This window comes from Anabrus simplex, chromosome 3, assembly GCF_040414725.1.
Source record: "Anabrus simplex isolate iqAnaSimp1 chromosome 3, ASM4041472v1, whole genome shotgun sequence".
NCBI lineage: Eukaryota > Metazoa > Arthropoda > Insecta > Orthoptera > Tettigoniidae > Anabrus > Anabrus simplex.
Window position 1 is genome coordinate 206,775,609 of NC_090267.1, and position 19,990 is coordinate 206,795,598.

At 38.4% G+C, this 19,990-nt stretch overlaps 1 protein-coding gene across 7 annotated transcripts in view; it reads left to right on the forward strand.

The window, feature by feature from the left end:
* Positions 1 to 19,990, forward strand: part of LOC136866151 (protein tramtrack, beta isoform) — a 625,536-nt gene that overhangs the window by 415,316 nt on the left and 190,230 nt on the right. The window contains exon 5 of one of the 7 annotated variants that reach the window (XM_067142859.2): positions 3,104 to 3,428. The exons of the other annotated variants lie outside the window; for them this stretch is intronic. Coding sequence (XP_066998960.1) covers positions 3,104 to 3,402 — 299 coding nt within the window. The 3' untranslated portion in view covers positions 3,403 to 3,428. Of the gene's footprint in view, positions 1 to 3,103; positions 3,429 to 19,990 lie in introns of those variants that run through there. 7 annotated transcript variants of the gene reach the window in all.

The window sequence follows — 19,990 nt, forward strand, 5'->3', positions numbered from 1 at the left end:
TTACTTGAAAATTTCAGTCATAATTTTTTCAGATATTAATTCCATTATTTCCTCCTGCAAATATAGGTTAATCTTTTATTATTTACCGAACTCAATAGCTGCAGTCGCTTAAGTGCGACCAGTATCAAGTAATCGGGAGATAGTGGGTTCGAACCCCACTGTCGGCAGCCCTGAACATGGTTTTCCGTGGTTTCCCATTTTCACACCAGGCAAATGCTGGGGCTGTACCTTAATTAACCCATTAGTGCATAAAGTTAATTTGATATAGATGTTGATTCCCATAGGGAATCTGAAATTTTGTCCCGAATGAGTAAATTTATAATACCAATATAAATGGTCCGTTATTGGACATTATAAATTTTCCAGCTAACTCATTCTTGGTTGCCAGCATTTCACCCTCGTGTGCTAGGGTGGGCTCATCAGTTGGTACCTAGCACACCTACCAATACGCTGGCTAGTGCATACTGTGGAGGCTACTTGGAGCCACCGGCAGTGCCAAACTAAGAGACTTTGTCTCATTACCAAAAATTGATGCCTTCATTGGCATTATAAAGTTAATTTGTTGTGATTAATTTCAGTTTATTTACACATTTCTACTCTTAATAATTGCAGAAACACGTTCCAACAATCGGAAAGTTCATACAAGTGATAGTTTTATTTACACAGGCCGTCCGATATATCGGACGCTATGCACTCAGGCCAGTACAACTTGTATTGTACAATAATGTTGCAAGCTAGATAGTGTTAGGCCGGCCCCGCGGTGTACGGACAGCGTGTGCAGTGTAAGGGTGGCATGCCTGCCTCTTACCTGCAGGCCCCAAGTTCGATTCCCAGCCAGGTCAGGAATTTTTACCTGCATCTGAGGTCCACTCAGCCTAGGTGATTACAATTGAGGAAGTATCTGACGGTGAGAGAGCGGCCCCAGTCTAGAAAGACAAGAATAACGGCCAAGGGGATTGGTCTTGCTGACCGAATGACACCTCGTAATCTGCAGGCCTTTGGGCTGGGCTGCGGTTGCTTGGTAGCCCATGGCCCTTAGGAGCTGTTGCGCCATGGGTTTGGTTTTTAGGTAGTATTCGAGAGTTGGATTACCTCATCCAATGTACACTGTAAAGTAGATCTTCAGTTTCCGATAAAGACTTATAACAATACTGTAAACTCTATTTACTGTATTTACTGATTATTATATCCACAGAAGCATTTCAGGTGAGGTCCAAACTGGTCAAGCAGATCCACTCTTCGGATGCCACTATAGGACATTAACAGCTTTCATTGCGGTCCAGGCATTTTGCATAGTTTTTTTTACGCTGGACCACCTTAATACACTGCTTATCTCCATCTGTTTGTAGTTCTTGCCAGCAGTGACAACACTGTTGTCATTCCAGTGCACCAGCAACGCACTACCAAAACTCCTGCACTCGTATGATCCCCTTCTTCTTTTTCCTGTCCACCTTTCTTTGTAGGGGGGCACTTCTCTGTTTGGTTTTCTTGAAATGTCCCTGTTGCACTTTTTCCCTTTGAAGCTAGATGTCTTACCAACTTAGGAGTATCAAGTAGCCATCAAAGGAATATTGTATGCCCCCTGTTTGATTCAGTTCCACCTGCATCGAGAGGTAGGACTACACTTCCTCCAAGTTCAAATTCTTTCAGCCTTTCATTTTAGATTGCTGTATACACTTGGAAAGGTGGAAAGGTATCCTATAACCACTTGCAGAGAAAGAAGTCCAGCGGAATTTCACAATTTTGCGCGTCATCTTTGGGGAGGGAGGAGACAGGAAAACAGTCAGTTACTAATTGAGATGTAGATTGTGATCTTGTCCACTATGGTGTTGCTTCTTTTGTGTTACAATTTGATTTACTAATGCATTTGAATTTTGTATCGGGGATATCGAAAACATGGGTACTGGCCCAATGTTACGTATGACTCTCTTTATTTTCGTATGACAGCTTCCTTTTGCATGGTTTTCTGGATTTTCACTTCTATCTGTAAACTTTCAGTAACATTTTGACTACCACTGGACCTAGCATTCACTTTTTCATATTTTGTTGAAGCAATTTGCCCTTCACATTTACTCAGAAGTAGGTTTCTACCAAGGTAATTTAGATTACCCTCATATTCATCTGTCATTATCAACCCGTCATTTGATGCGCTGCTCCTCTCCAAACGTTGGTTCTTCCTCCAAAACTTCCAGTATTTCACTCACAATCAAACTAGTAAGGGAATACAAATGTCTGAGACAGTAGGACTCCCTATGCATAGTGTCTGATTTTCAGGACAGCTATATTTACAAGCCTCTGTCACGTCAGTAATAAGATATAATTGATGTCTTTGTGTGTCGGTGGATTCATAGGAATGTCAACAATATGCTCCATACCAAAGTTTACCATTTTTGGAAATATTTGTTAATTCATAAATAAAAATCTCGACTGTTGCATAGAACTCTGTACTCTCTTGCCGCCATGCTCGTAATAAGTGAGATTCAACAATGAATGATAAGGATAAAGAATGATTTCTTCTTGGTTCTTGTTAGCTACAGCCTTTCTGAAGCACAAGAAAGTATCATGGGCTTAAAATCTTGCATAAATATAACACAATTTTATTTTTTTACGACGTCCGATTTTTCGGACGCTATGCACTAATGAGTTAAGGCCATGGCCGCTTCCTTCCCATTCCTAGGCCTTTCCTATTCCAAACATCACCATAAAACATATCTATGTCGGTGCAACGTAAAGCAAAATAGCAAAAAGGAAAAATATTTTATTATTGCTGGAAGAGAACCCATTGTGAAAATGTATTTCTTTCCGAATGTATTTCTTTCATTGGAGGAGCCGAGTGTTACAAATGCAGTACTTGTTCACTAACTTAACTTGCGGTTTTCCATTCAGGTATGATGGGCTTTATTGTCTTCCTTTATATTAAGTATCCAAACTCTCTTAGAAGTAAAATGAAGTATAGGAGATAACTTTATTTCCTAATGATTCATAGTCCTTTTTTACAAAATGAAGCACGTTAGCTCTTGGGAGGCTAAATTTGATTGGTGTTCATTGTAAGTTAGTGTTAAATTTTTAGTATCACCAAGACGTAGCTCTTTCTCTCTTCCAGGGCGCAGACGCACGTCTTATGAAGACAAATTCAAGACGGATCCATGCACTCCTGGTCTCTTTCATTGCCTCTTGTGTGGGAGACCGGTGCGCAATAAGCACAACCACTTCCGAACTCACTTTCCTGGTGATCACAGATGTACTCTCTGTGGTCTTATGTATGCTCGACTTGACAAACTCAAGTCACATATGCTTAATGCACACTGTATCAAATTGATTACTAATAAGCGTCGCTCACTAACCTCTGTTACTACAACTAATTTCTTATCATCTGTCACTTCTGGGACCAATCTGTTCTGATGAAATGCGTGTGTTGGTATTTGAGAATAAATTTTATATGACTAAACACAATAATCTTTTGGGTTCATGCCATGTAAAATGAGAGAAAAATTGCTAGAAAACTTGACATTTGATGAGGACTTGCTCCATGTCATCAGAAGTTCTGTTCTGTTCTGTTCTGTTCTGTTCTGTTCTGTTTCTGTTCTGTTCTCAATTGTTCTAGTAATGCCATAAGACATATCTGTGTCAGTGCGGCGTAAAGCAAAAAAAAAAAAAAAAAAATGTAATGCCCAGCCATGTATATTAAATTTTACCATTGCTGTACGAATACCCTCATATACAGAGTGGTTCTTATTACCATACTTGTACAGAAGTCAGATGGTTCCTCAGTAGTAAGTTTAGACAAATAGATAATTACAAATAGAATATAACAAACACTGTCATCAGGCAAATAAAAAAGATGAAAGACTTAGTGCAAAAATGTAATCGATAGCCAGGGCTTGATAAATTTTCTTCTAACCTAGATGCCAGTTCTGAAAACCAGGCACCACAATAACACAAATACAGTGTGATACATAGTCCTACATTTTTTGGTCTTAAATTATAGTTACTCATATAAAAAGTACAAAATTAACTTAGTGTACAGGCTATTTCTGAAAGATTACAGCAAATAAAGGCAATATAAATGTAGTTTTACAAAGCAGCAGTATATGTTTTGTGTGCCTTATATCCATGCACATCTTGCAGTTAGAACAAATTTTTGCTGTCCAGCATGAATTAAAATTCTCTATTTGACATTCAAGGTAAATCTGAAACTTTGAACTTGATCTAGTCACAAGTGTGTTATAATTTGTTTTTAATTCATCCTTCCACATAAAAATCAGATGAAGTGGCAGGTATTCATGTTAATAACGTAATAATAAACATCAAATTAAATGCTGTCCAACCCCATTGATGACCTCAAATTGCTCTTTATTGGGTTTAAAACTAAACACTGTCTCACAAGAAACACTTGACATATATAACAATACGAAGGAACTTGCCTAAAATCAGGTTCTTAAAATGTTCCACCAATGTTTCAGTACAGTAATCTTTTTCTCCAAAATTCTCTAGTTCCTTCCCATCTGGCCAGGCAATAACTCAACAACATTAAGTATTTGACATTCGAGGTAAATCTGAAATTTTGAACTTGATCTGGTCACAAGTGTATTATAATTTGTTTTTAATTCATCCTTCCACATAAAAATCAGATGAAGTGGCAGGTAAAAACCGGGGATGTCAATATCTGAAAAACCTAGGAACCAGACTTGTATATCCAGTCGCTATGGTGGCCTGGCATCTGGAATTTTTCGAACCATGTCAGTAGCATGAAAAGCACACCATTTTTTTACTGCCAAGGAACCATTGGCCTTGCATGAGAAAAATGGTAACATGAACTACCAAACTTCTCTGTGTATTGTGACACACAGATGCCACATAATAATAAACATTAAGGGGTGGATTGGTTTCTTTATTTCAGTACCTACTCTCTAAGCCATTCAGCTATGAATGAGTTGCTTATAACATATAAACTTTGTTAGCACTTTAAAGGAGAGTTAAGTATCTTCCTTTCACAGTGATGTTTTCTAACACTTGTGTGTTTTATTTTAACAAAAATAAATTGGTATTTCATGGCTGTGTTGCTGAGGTTGGAGGTTAATTAGTCACTCATATTTATTCATAGCTTGAAAGTGATGGCTTCTCAAAACCAAGGAACTGAACTAACGAGGGGAACCCGCCAAGTGTAACCCCGATTTTGCAGACATTTTACTCAGTGAAAGAGGGGCCGAAATAAGCAAACACGTTTCGGCTTATCCGTTAGCACTCAACAGTTTCCAAGAAAATGACAGGCAAAGTTTCTGATTTGCTTTACTTGCCTATTAGCACTTAGCAATTTCAACCGACACAGTGACACAATGGTTTTCACTGCAACTTCACTCTTTTGAGCTCCGTGTTCAAATCCCGATGAATTGTTTTGTTTTCATTTATTTACTTTTGTCCATTGATGATTACTACACGAATGGTTTTGTTCAATGTATTTTTAAATATTTTTGTCCTTATTCATCTATGTTCTACCTGGTAAATTAATTTTAAAACCTCAGTAAATGAATGAAACAACTTATTTGAAATTATTTTTGGGAAAATTATCCACTATGCATGGTTTGTTGCAAACTGCTGACACATGAAATCTTTAGTAATATTAACAATGTTTATTTCCCGAATGGTATTACAACCCAGAAATATAACTCTGTCAAACCTGCCTCCGTGCGATGCTCGTGGCATGCGAAATTTCTATGTTTTGAATGTTTCTATGATTGGTATCTTCCAAGGGAATGCACCATATCTCCCTGAAGCGTTAATGTAAGAATGAACTTATAAAACACTGTAATCTCTGAAAAATAACGCACACGCACACACACATAAACACACACACACACACACAGGCTATATAAGTGCATAACACGTTTTGTGAAAACCAGTTGTAATTTTACAATCAACATAAAACCCTAGTATCCACTAACTTGATAAGAAACATTAATGTAGTAATCATCAGTGGACATTAATAGATAAATGAAATAAAAACAGTTGAATGGGATTTGAACACGGGGCACAAAAGTGTCAAGCCGCAGCGATAACCACTGTGTGCTGAAAGGCACATAAAGCGTGTCGGAATTTCGACCGTCATTTTCTTGGAAACGGTCAAGTGTCTATGGATAAGCCGAAACGTCATCATCATCATCCTAAACCATCTCCAGTTTCCCAGGTGTGGTATATGAGCCTCCTCCATCTCATCCTGTCCTTGTACCATTCTTCCTCCACCAACTTGTCCCAATCATGACCTCTCAGCATTACATCGCTCTTAACTAAATCTATCCATTTCCTTCGTGGCCTTCCCACGGGTCGTCTTCCTTCTACCTTTCTGTCAAATTCCTTCCTTGCAGTTCTGTTTACTGGCATCCTCTTCATGTGACCAAACCACTTCAGTCTTGATATCTGAATCTTATTTAGGAGAGAATTGTCTATTCCTACTTCTTTAATTTTCTCATTCCTAATCTTGTCTTTCCTGGTTTTCTGGATCATAGTGCGTAGGAATTTCATTTCAGCTGCCTGAAGTTTGGAATTATCTCTATTGGTCAGTGTTGTGGTTTCGAGACTGTATGTAAGAATTGGTGTATAATAGGACTTGTACAATGTCATTTTTGTTTTCATGGGTATTTGCTCATCCCACAGCAGGTGTCTTACCTGGTGGTAAAATTGTGCTGCCTTATTGATTCGATTGTTCACCTCATGTTTTGCTAGGTTGTCATTTGATATAACGCTACCCAAGTATTTGAAAACTGGAACGCTGTCCAGTTGAGCTTCATTTAACATGACTATTGGTTCTGCTCCTTCCCCATACACTTTCATCACCACCGTCTTGGTCTTGCTGATGTTTAAACCATATTTCTTAAACTCCTCATTCCAGCTTTGTATTCTCTCTCCCAATTCATCTTCTGAGTCACTCCAGATCGCAACATCATCTGCAAATGTGAAGGCTTTGATATCTCCGTGTTCTTTCCTTTTAATAGATTTCATTACTACATCCATTACAATAATAAATAGAAGTGGTGACAATGAGCTGCCCTGCTGCACTCCTCTCTTTGTTTCAAACCAGTCCGACAAACCACATCCTACTTGAATACAGCTTCTGTTCCCACTATACAACATTTTCACTTTGTCTATGAGGCTGTCTCGCACTTGAAGTTCTTTCATGCATTGCCAAATTCTTTCCCTTGGTACACTATCGTATGCTTTCTCAATGTCCAAAAATATTAGGAATAAAGGCTTGTTCTTCTCCCAGTATTTTTCCATTAGCATCCTAATTGCAAATATAAGGTCTGTAGTTGACCTTCCTGGTCTGAAACCATACTGCTCTTCTTCCAAAATTGGTTCAACAATATCTCTGATTCTGGTCTCTCTTATTTTTTCCAACATTTTCAGGACATGAGACAGTAGTGTGATACCACGGTAATTAGTACATTTTTGCTGGGTTCCTTTCTTGAACAGAGGTACAATGATGCCCATCTTCCAGTCCTCAGGAATAGTATTTTCCTCCCATATCTTGTTGAGCAGTCTATAGAGCCATTGGATTCCTGGAACTCTCACTGTCCATGCTTTCACTAGGGATGACCTTTACATCTGTGATGTACCTGCCACCATCTTTATCTGCACTTAGTTCATCTACGCCCACTGCCTTTCCTTTCTTCATGCTCTTGAGCGCATTTTCAACCTCAAGCCATGTAATTGGTGGTTCAGTTGTGGTTCCTCGACTTGGCTCTCCTCTATCCGTTGTTATGTTTTCTGTATCTCCATTCAGCAGCTTTTCGAAATAGATCTTGAGTTCTTGTTTAATTTCTCCCTCTTCTTATGCCAGAGTTCCATCATCACGTTCTATTGCTTTTATGGTCTCTTGATCCCTTCGCTTGTTTTTCACTACTCTGTATAGCAATTTCATATTTCCTCTACTGTCCTCTTCCAGTTTGTCTGCAAACTCATTCCATTTCTTCTCTTTTTCTTCCCTTACAATGTTCTTTACAGCAAGTTTCTTGTTCCTGTATACTCCTTGAAGTCTTTGTATTTCTTGTTCATTTCGTTCTTGTTCCTGTTTTTGTTTCTCCTTGTCCAGTGCCTTCTTTATTTGGTTTCTTTCTTTCACCGCTGTTTTCACTCTATCATTCCACCATGGTGTCTCCTTTTTTCTTTTGATAGAACTTGTAACTCCACATAGGTTTTTGGCTTCTCCCACAAAGGTGTCTTTGAAGGCCTTCCATTCTTCATTAACGCTGGTTACTTCACACTTCGGCAAACTCTGTTGAATCCTTAGTTTGTATTCTTCCTTTATTTGGACTTCTTGCAACTTCCAAGTTTTAATCCTTGGTTTTTTCGTAATAAGTTTCTGCGTTTCATTTGTCTTATGTTTGAAGTCTACTACCAACAATCTGTGGTCACTGTCCATGCTTTCACTAGGGATGACCTTTACATCTGTGATGTACCTGCCACCATCTTTATTTGTGATTACGTAGTCAATCAATTTCTATACTGGCCATCCCAACTGTACCTTGTTATTCGGTGACTGTCTCTTTTTTTGAAGAATGTATTTTTGATTATAAGATCATTTCTTCTGCACAGATCTAATAGTTGTTCTCCTTCTGGGTTCCTTTGTCCAAATCCATGTGGACCAATGATGTTCTCGTACCCAAGTCTGTCTACCCCAACTTGCGCATTTAGATCTCCAATAATAATAACATTTTCCTCATTAACAGTGTCTTCCAGGTCTTGCCGAAATTTCTCTTTGTCTTCCTCACTGCAGCCTGTCTGTGGGGCATACACTTGTATGATGGTGTACTTAGTGTTCTCCAGTTTCATGGACATTTTAATGATTCTATCACTTTTGCAGATAACTTCAGCTGTAGCATCAGTCCTTTCGTTAATTAAGAATCCAACACCATTTTTCGCTACCTTCTCCTGTCCACTCCAGTATAATTTATAACCTCCACGAAGTGTCTTACTTCCAATCCCTTTCCATTTGGTCTCACTTAATCCCAATATTGATATTTTTCTTCTATCCATCATGTCTAGGAGTTCTTCTAACTTTCCAGTTAATGATAGAATGTTCATAGTTCCAATTCGGTATTTGGGTCTCTTTTTTATTTGGGGTTTCCTTTCAGAACATTGTATATCATCAGCCTTACGGTCATCATACTTTACAATTGTCTGAGAGGACGTGTCAGTCCGGTCTATAATATTCTTTCTGAGGCTCTTTTTCTTATTGAAAGCAACTATACTCAATACTCTCCTGCTGACTTGCTAGGCCTAATGCATAAGAGGATTTTCTTTCAGGGTTTACTCCCTTAGCCTTTGAGGGTGCCTTCCTCGTCCTACAAGGCAGTAGGTTCCATCTGTACACCCCAGAAGGATGGGTTGCCTCTTCCACCATCTCCGCCGTACCGAAGTCCATCTTCTCCGCCGTAGATGCCGTTGAGGTCTTCACCCTTAACCCAGGGCAAGGGCCCTCCATATTTATCACCCCTGGAGAGAGGGTGTCCCAGTATTTTAAAACCCCCAGGAATTGGGCTACCTGTTGGTCCGCGGGTTGTATTGGTTATTTCAACCAGCCCTACATACTGTAGGAGCCCCCTATCCGCCACCTGGGGACGCGCTCTGTAGGGGTCAGGTTCCCCTGGTTACTTAACCCCACCCACGTGTTCGCTTATTTCGACCCCTTTTTCGCTGAGTGAAGTTTCTGGGAAACCGGGTTGTTACACTTGGCAGGTTCCTCTTGTAAGCAATAATGCAGGGAAGAACTTGATATTCTTTATGGAGAGAATAGTAAAGGGACTGAATTTGTTTTACAAATGATGAATGAGAGTACTTTTGCATTAGTAGACCAACAGTAATGTTTAATTCAAGTCTTTTGGCATCATTAGAAAAGCTCTAGTTTACTTCTGAGAAAACCGTGCAAAGTTTACTAGCAGTTTTGTATCATTTCACATAGCCTAAATTCAAAAGACTACTATGTCGAGTATTCCGGGCCATGAAAACATAAATAAGAAATATATTGATTTCACACTTGATACTGTGCTTATAAAATAAATGTTCCCATCAAAAATTAACTTGCAATAAACACATTTTAAAACACCAACAAGTTATAAGGAATATCACATACCCTATTTTTTAGTTTTTAAAAGTAATTGGTATAGTCTGCAGAGTTATGAAATGATCATGCATGTCTATTAGGAAAACTGTATTGAACTATCAAGAGTTTCTATGTTGTCACCTCCAGTGACTGTTGCTAGTTTGTATAATATATATGTTATACGAAGTGGATTGGTTTCTTTATTTCAGTACCTACTATCTAAGCCACATAGCTACGAATGAGTTGCCTATAACATATAAACTCAGTTTGTTAGCACTTTTAAGGAGAGTTATGTATCTTCCTTTCAAAGTGATGTGTTCTAGATCTTGTGTGTTTTATTGTAACAAATACATTGGTATTTTGTGTCTATGTTGCTTTGGTTGGAAGTTAGTCACTCATATTCATTCATAGCTTGAAAGTGATGGCTTCTCAAAAGCAAGGAACTGAACTAAGTGAGAATGTTTGGAAGGGTAAGAACTTTATATTCTTCAAGGGGAGGGATAGTAAAGTTACTGAATTTGTTTTACAGATATATAGCAGTGCAGCTTAAATCAGTAGTCTGTTAGTTGATTCTAAATTATTTAAACTGTTATCAATTGGTCGTTAATATAGAGCTATAACTTTTGATGCAGAGATATTAGTCTTATATTCCCTCAGATTTTCAGTTCCTGCTCCAAGTTTCTAATTGAATCGGTGAGTTGAAAAAGGTACACATTCCAAAATCCTTGCTTTTCAGGAGAAAGGAAAAACTGTTTTGTAGTTAAAGGAAAAGTTTGATCAGAAAAGTTATTATTAGACATTTGTACATCATATATCTGCAAATTCAACTACAAAGTATGGAAATCATATTACGTACAGTTCTCAAATTATACAGTTTTTTATGTCATGGAATATGTCCCTTTTTACACTCAAATTCGAGAAAGATCGTTGTAGAGACAGAGAATGCATAATACACTCGCAATACCAAAAGTCTATTGAGCAATAACACATGATTACACAACAATATGCCCACCATCATTTGTTTTATAGTTATTCATTGTCCTGGTCATCAGCTCCTGCCGTTGGCCAAGTGTGGCACTTTTCATAGAGATCTATAAAATAGTCTGGGATATAGTTCATAGTCCGCCTCTGTGGTGTAGTGGTTAGTCAGATTAGCTGCCACCCCTGGAGGCCTGGATTCGATTCCCGACTCTGCCATGAAATTTGAAAAGTGTTACGAGGGCTGGAACGGGATCCACTCAGCCTCAGGAGGTCAACTGAGTAGAGGGGGTTCGATTCCCACCTCCGCCATCCTCGAAGTGGTTTTCCGTGGTTTCCCACTTCTCCAGGTAATTGCTGGGAATGTGCCTAACTTAAGGCCACAGCTGCTTCCTTCATTCTTCCTTGTCCATCCCTTACGATCTTTCCAACCCCCAACAAGGCCCCTGTTCAGGTTAGTAGATGAGGCCGCCTGGACGAAGTACTGGCCTCCCTCCCCAGTTGTATCCCCGACCCAAATATCTCACATTCCTGGACACTGCCCTTGAGGCTGTAGAGATGGGATCCCCTCTGAGTCCGAGGGGAAAATCAACCCTGGAGGGTAAACAGATTAAAGAAAGAAAGATATACTTGACAAGCTTTAAAAGGCTACTAATCTTGCTGGCCTTAATAGGCACCTGAAAGAAATAATATTAATAATAATAGTAATTTACTACTAGAAAATACAAAAACAAATGCTACGTACTTACCTTTCTATCATACGCCTTGCTTGAAGGAAGCATTATGTTGATGGTCTTAAGATTAAGTATGAAAATACAAAATGCTGTGTACAGCTCACAACACATGAAACAGTTTGTTAACTTTATTATCAACAATAACCCATTATTACTTCGTTCCACAGGACTGACCTGCACTGACAGCTGGCACAGTGTTGAATTGAAAAGGGGACTTATTCCAGGAATGTGACCCTTGTTCCACTCACTGAAAATTACCAGTTACTGAAAATACTGTCCACTGTATTGGAATGTGTACTCTTTTCAGTGCAATTGATGGGGCTTGCCATCAGGAACAAAATGGCAATCTCAGTTAATTTTTTTATTTTTTGGAATATGTTGCTGTTTGCAATCACCAATTCAATTTTTAGTGTTCTGTTGTTTGTTTTGCTGTTGCTTTCCATAAAGAGATATAGTGATATTTAGGCTTTGGTTTTTAATCAATAAACCTTCAATAATAATAATAATAATAATGAATGGAGCATAGTACATTCATAGTTTTTTATAGATTTTGTAGTTGGTATATAGTCTTCTGACTGACTTTTCTATCCTTCGTTGATAGGTCTTGTTGCTAGCAAACTTCTGGTGAAAGATTGTGTGTCAGCCATGTGTATCAGATATACATAGGTGTGTACACATGCTAATATTTGGACTGAACAATAAGTATATTGCATAAGAGAGGTATAAATGGTCAAGTCCATTAATATTAAATTCATAATCCATTATCTCAAAAACTACAGCAAATAACAGAATGAAACTTTTACATGCTACTTTCCAAACCTTGCTTCTCACTTAATTGAACTATATTTCTAGGAATGTAGGTGAATTTATAATTTTCTGATGTACCATTTTTATTTCTACAGTCATTATGTAAGAGATATGTGTCATTGTAGAGACATAATATCTCAAGAATGTCCACTGTCCATTGTAAAAATACACACATCAAAAAAAGTTTTGCATCACTTTGGACTAAAGATTGCCTGACTCTTTGCCCAAAAAAAAAAAAAAAAAAAAAAAAAAAAAAAAAAAAAAAAAAGGAAAGAGATATCCAGAGGTACCAGGTCAACATTTTTTTTATTACCCAACAGAAGAATAAATGTGAGCCTCTACAATAATATAGCTTTGCTTTCTAAATTTGAGATACTGAATACAGCACACATCAGTACCTTTAATCCTGAGTAACACGTCCCCTTGCATCGATACCTGCCTTAATTCGTCTTGGCATACTGTCCACTCGTTCATCAAGGTAATATTGGTCCAAATTGTCCCATTCCTTAGTGGTGATTTGGTGAAGATTTTGCGGATTGGTTACTGGGTTGTGACATCCATAAACAGCCTTATTTAATTCATCCCTACGATGTTCGATAGAGTTGACGTCAAGGAAATGTGGCGACCTCTTTACTTGAGTGGTCATGATCACAAAGGAAATCATTAACTAGAACCACGCAATGGATGTGCGCATTACTGTCCATTAAGACAAATTATCTTCCAAAAGGCTGGTGATAGAGTGTCGGTGTGATCGGAGGATATCGTCCCTGTATTGTACAGCCATAACATTGCCCTGCATGACTAGAAATAGTGTACGGTGGTCCTATATAAATGGCATGAAATAAATTTCATATTAAAAGCCCATATTGACAGTAATTGAATCTTTGGTATTGATAAGGTGGACTTCTCTCAAAAAATATTTAGTCAGGCCCTACATAATGCCACCCCAAAACATCAGGGAACTACCACCTTGCTGGACAGTGTGTCTGAGACATGAAGCCTGACCTGCTTGCCTCCAAACCCATTGCCAACGTTCATCTGGAACAAGGCTTATGTGACAGTCATCAGCGAAAAGGGCTTTCTGCCAATTCTGAAAAAGAGACCCTTCAGCATAATGTTGGGCCTTGCTATAGGCATTACAAGTGAAGTTGCACCTCGTCCGACCTGTTTCTAACAGTTTGAGTTGAAACCCTGAGACCTGTGGCTGCTCGAAGATATTATTCAGCATGGTGGAATTGAGTTCGGGGTTCCTCCAAGCTGAAATTCGTAGATAACGGTCATCAACTGCAGTTGTAGCGCTTGGACAACCTCGGCGAGATGAGGCATCAATAGTTCCGTCTCTCTGTATCACTTCCATGTTTGAACCACATAATTTTGATTATGGTCCAAATAATATTTATTCAAAACGATTTTGGAAGGTTTCCACCTTTTCAATACAATTTATTTTTATTTACAAATAGAATCTTTACATTAACATTGATTCAGTTGTTGGGTTCTATTTGTATTTGTATTGTATTCTATTTGTAAATTTTAAAAAAATGGTATTTAAAAGGTGGACACCTTCTAAAATCGTTTTAAATAAATATTATATGACAGCTCAATACAGACTAAGAGAATGAGATTTACAACATGTAATATGGTCCACATGTTGAGCAACTGCCTTTTTGACCATCTTTCTTGACATAACGTGATTATGCACACGTGTTCACATGGCAGCAATGCACATCATGCCATCCTAGACATTCACTACACTGCTTAGAATACACCTCTAATGCTCGAACACTAGTGCCACAACTTCAACTGCAACACTAGCTCCCATTTGAGGGTGGCGTTCTGCCACATGGCATACGTGCAGTTGTATGTTTACTAACATCCTAACCAAGCTTGATAGCTGTAGTCACTTAAGTGCGGCCAGTATCCAGTATTAGGGAAATGGTGGGTTCGAACCCCACTGTCGGCAGCCCTGAAGATGTTTTTCCGTGGTTTCCCATTTTCACACCAGGCATATTGTGTGGCACTACCTTAATTAAGGCCATGGCTGCTTCCTTCCCACTCTAGCCATTTCCTGTCCCAACGTTGCCATAGGACCTATCTGTGTCAGTGTGACGTAAAGAAAGTTGGAAAAAAAAAAAAACACATCCTAAAAGTAGTCTTTCCAGTCTGCATAGGACATGCCAAGATAGTTAGTTACACAGATGACATGACACACAGGGGTGATGCAAAACTTTTTAAATGTGTGTATCTCTATTTTTATCATGTATATCTGCTGAGGAAAATGTTGCTTGTAAAAATGTTATTCTCAGAAATCATAATCAAGCAGTAATAACAGCTAAAACCTTCCATAACTGTCATCTATCCTCTTCCTCATTTTCATTAATCTTGTTTCTTGGGTTATTCTTTCTAGGCTTTCCTGCCTTGTCCATTTTCTCAAGTATGGTCAATGTTTTCCACCCAGTTTTTGCTCCAGGCTCGTGTTGCCATAGTTGCTTTCATTGAATATGGTGACATCATAAGCACCGAGTTCTGAAATTTGGGACCCCATGAAAGCATTCTTTGGTGCTCTTGTCCATGCATTGTTATTGGAGGATTTATTTGCATTCTGTGTTTTTCCAGTCAGACACTCTTCAACAGTTCTGGATATGTCAAATGTCTATACTCTGGCTTTATAGCTAATATAATATTCTCATTTAAAGAGTTCTTTTGAGTAAACAGCTTCAGATTTTTTTTTATATTTGCACCATTCTATTCAATGGAAAAGGGGTACCAGTGATCACCTGTCAACATTTTATGAAAATAAGTTTTCTATACAGAATTCATTCTGTATAATAATATTACATACATATATATCCCACGTCATTCCATCTTAAGCGACGGGTCGGCAAACAAGGCTTCTCCACCAGTTCCGGTCTCTGAACTTCTCTCCTTTTTCAATGCTTTCCAAAGTATGTCATTGCTGTTCAATGTCAGTATTCACCATGTCCTTGTACCTGAGTCTTGGTCGCCCTCTTGGTCTTTTGTCTTCAAGTTTTAGATCATACATTTGTGTTGGTAATCTGTCATCCAAAGTCAAAGAACAATACTAGATTATAAATTCCACCTCTTCAATACGTAAGAGTTTTTTTAAATTTAAATGTAAGAAATGGGTCTTAACATATTAGATACAGGGAGATGTTTCGCCCATAATGAGGGCATCATCAGCCTAAAAATCTCACACCTGAAAGAATGAAAATATCAGGATCCTGATTGTTCTTATTCATAGTTTTTAACGAAGGCCTAAAATCTAAATAAGAGGATACTGTTGTAGGTACAAATGTCAACAAAAAAAAACAACTAGCAATTGGAAGACAGTAGTTATAAGTACTCTTATGACAAAGCTGTATAATCAATCCTTATTATAGATTTTTACGAATGTCCTGTTTTTAAATGTGGTAACAAGTAGTGAGTTAAAACTTCAAAATAAATAAATACGTACATTACTGTGTTGAAATGAAATCTGCTGAATATGGTGCCTTATTCTGGAAATAGCGTAAGGAGCTTATAATAGCTTAATATTTAGGATAAAAGTCACTCTTAGTGGTGGTTAAATTAAAATCCAAAGTTGTTTGTCTGCTGAAGTTGTTAATCTTATGTGAAAAGATAAGACAGCAAACTTCTTAAGGCACTCAGGAGCGAGGACAAGTACTCGTCAGAAACATAGCTATATTTATATTAGCATGTAGACATGGTTGTCATAAGTGTACTTATAACTACTGTCTTCCACTTGCTAGTCTTTTTTATTTGTACCTACAACAGTATCCTCTTATTTATAATTTAGTATTATTCTTTGACTTTAAGTACATTTCAATACGGACCATAACACGAGATTTGTAGCATGTAATCTGTTATCTTCCATGCGTCGCATATGTCCATACCATCTCAGTCGCTGCGATGTTATTCTGTCCTGCAGTCTTACAACTTGAGCCTGATTGCGGATTTCCTCATTAAGGAATCTTTCCATCTGTGTCTTACCGATCATGCTACAGACAAATCTCATTTCTGCTGTCTGGATTCTACTGACATCTTTATTTCTCATGGTCCACGTTTTGTAACCATAGGTCAGGATTAGTACATAAAAGGTTTATTATTATTATTGTGTAATACTGATTTCCATTACTTTTTTACTTTTAACACTCCTTTAGGTTTTGTCATGATAAACATTTTGCAAGAAGGATCATTGCTGAACTAATAATAGGAAAGATACTATCAAAATAATAATGTATATTCTGTGATAATTAGCTCATACCAATAGTAGGCCCAAAGAGATTTGGGAGCAACAAGACTTTTGTTGTTCTCTTAAAATGTGCAGCACAGTGTCCTCTGAAGCCTAATTATAGCCTTCCAGACTATATAGTTCACGAGATATTAATTTCATTTATTTTTTATTTACAGTTTTGCTTTATGTCACACCAACATGGCTACAATGGGATAGGAAAAAGCTAGGAGTGGGAAGGAAGCGACTGTGCCCTTTATAAAGGTCCAACCCTAACATTTGCCTCATATGACAATCAGAAACCACAGAAAACCATCTTCAGGGCTGCCGACAGTGGGGTTCGAACCCACTATCTCCTGAATGCAAAAATTATTTTTTAACTGACTACTGGTGTATGGAACTCTAAACTGGCATATGCAGCAACTGCAATAAAATTAAATTACTGTAAATACTATTGGTTTACCAAAATGTAATAAGTCATTCGCCAGATTATTTCCTGAATTCTAAATATAATTTTGGCATCAGAAATAAAACTTTCAAGAAAACTGGCATTTATCATCCCATTAAAGATTTTAGACTAGTGGCTTTCATGTGTATCAGTGAGGCAATCCGAGGCAATGGCAGCCATATATACGTATTTGATATGAAATTTAGTAGCTCTGATTCATCAGGTTCAGTCCCTGAAAATTATACAGAGACAAACAGAAAGGGAAGAAACTTTGTTTTTCCAGTATATTTTATTCAATTATCCTTAATGATTGGAAAACTGGCATCATAGATTAATAGAATCAGCACGGGATTTGGGTAGGAATAGATAAAGGTATTAACGATTATATCTGCAAGATAGTGAGCCAGAAGGATTACATTTCTGTGCTCAGTACTGGGGCTGACAGTCATTGTTTTGCCCCTTATAAAGCAATTACCACCACCACCACCTGATTATTATCCTAAACACAGTGTTAGTTTTACAGGCATTGTAGAAAAGAGAATATGTTCATTGATGGAGAATGTTATGGATGAAAGCTGAGAATTCTGGAGTTTTGGTCTGCAGGTTTAAGTAGTCGGCTCTATATCGCCCCCGTAAGTAAATCCATTCTCATGGATAATGTATTACAACACAGGGTCACCACGTACAATGTCAGCACAGCCGTCTTACATCAACACTTAGAGTACATCGGTTGCACAGTCGCACTCAACAACGCTAGTCCAAGAGTCTGTATAAACATAATGCAGTATTACATGGTGCACAAGGGTGCGTTTTGTATATAGGGTGTGTTCACTTTTCTGAATGCCGCCACATCACATCATCAGCCCCCGCCCCCCTCCCACGGAGTAGGAAAGTTCACAAATCGAATGGACGGGCAAAGTGAACTCTTCATCCTGATCGTGTTGTGTACTTCCTGGATGATGATGATGATGACGCATCGGGTAAGTCAGGTGCAAGAGAAGTTCTAGGTGGACTGGATGAGGTGGGGATAGTAGTTGTGTCAGGTGTGTTGGTGCAGGTAGGGACAACAATGTTTGTATCTGTATATGCAGGCTTTACATGGTCTGTATCTGTTACTGCTTCCTTCTTTTCAATCATGAGTGTTAAGATCTTCTTATTACAGCTAACAACAGGGTGAGGATCAGGGTATTGGGCCTGCAAAGGAGGTTTTATGTGGTCAGCTCTCAGAAATACATGAGAGGCCGTTGCCAAGTCCTTGAAGATTAATGCCTTATCTTGACTATGCCAAGAGGCAGAAACAGGTCTGAGTTCAGCCATTACTTTCGTTAGTTGATTTGCAAAATCTGAAGGGTCAGTTGAAGAGGAAGGACTGGGTGAAGAAGCAACTATATCTCCAGGGAGGCATAGGGTTCCCCAAAAACTAGTTTGGCAGGAGAAGCTTTCAGATCTTCCTTTAACACTGCATGCATACCAAGTAATACTGAGGATAAGGCTTTAATCCTTGTTGCACCATGACACATCAGGGAACCTTTTAATTGTCTATGAAGACTCTCCACCATGCCATTAACGCATCCACTTATTAGGGTATCAGCTGTTCCTTCAGTAGTGATGTTGCATATGGGCCATGCCTCTGGCCAGTAGGGAAATCTGTCAACAACAGTGAAAAGATAATGATAGCCTTTGCAGACAGGCAGTAGACCAACAATATCCAAGTAATATAGCTGAAACGGCCTAGTCTTATAGGTTAGCTACAAACATGTAATGTTAAGTATGTAGCAATGAATCTTACTTTAGATACCTGTGTACATATTTGAAAAACATACTAAGTAGGCCTATATTGAAAAGTAGTTTCTATTGTAGGCCTCAATTAGCAAGAAAAGTTACATAAAAGACTGTTGACTTATGCACAAATCAATTTAACACCAGGATATGTACTGTACCTTAATTAATGCCATGGCTGCTTTCTTCCCACTCCTAGCCCATTCCTATCCCATCGTCGCCACCAGACCTATCTGTGTTGATGCGACGTAAAGCAACTTGCATAAAACAATACAAAAAATTGAATTTTCCAGGAACAAGTATAGCATAAGGAGGTTGTATACATACAGGTTTCCAAATGTGACGTTCGTGATGAGTAATAGAGGCAGCTTGTAGTTGCCGGCTGCGGTCGGAAGCGATGAAAACTGGAGTATCAATGGTGATCACTATGGCTCTGGCAACATTTTTCTTTGTTTGAAAAGTTTGTTTCTTACGCCGACTATGTGTAGAAGTCCCAACGTAGGTAAACAGTCTCTTCGAAATAAAAGTATGGTAGCATATTGCAGGCAGTGGTGAAGCACATAGTTGAAGATAGGTTATGGACGTGTGCTCTGTATACTGGGTCACCAATTCTGGAGTTCTGGTCTGCAGATTTAGGCTAGCAGCCTTATATCACCACCATTTTTGTACAATTTTGTAAGAACCATAAGTAAATCCGTTCTTGTGGATAATGTATTTAATTATATCAACACAGAGTTGCCCTGTACAATGTCAGTGCAGCCATGTTACATCAACACTTACAGAGTACATCGGTTGCACAGTCACACTCAGCGACGCTAGTCCAAGAGTCTGTATAAACATAATGCACAAGGGTGTATTTTGTACATGGTTTGTGTTCACTTTTCCTAATGCAACCCCAG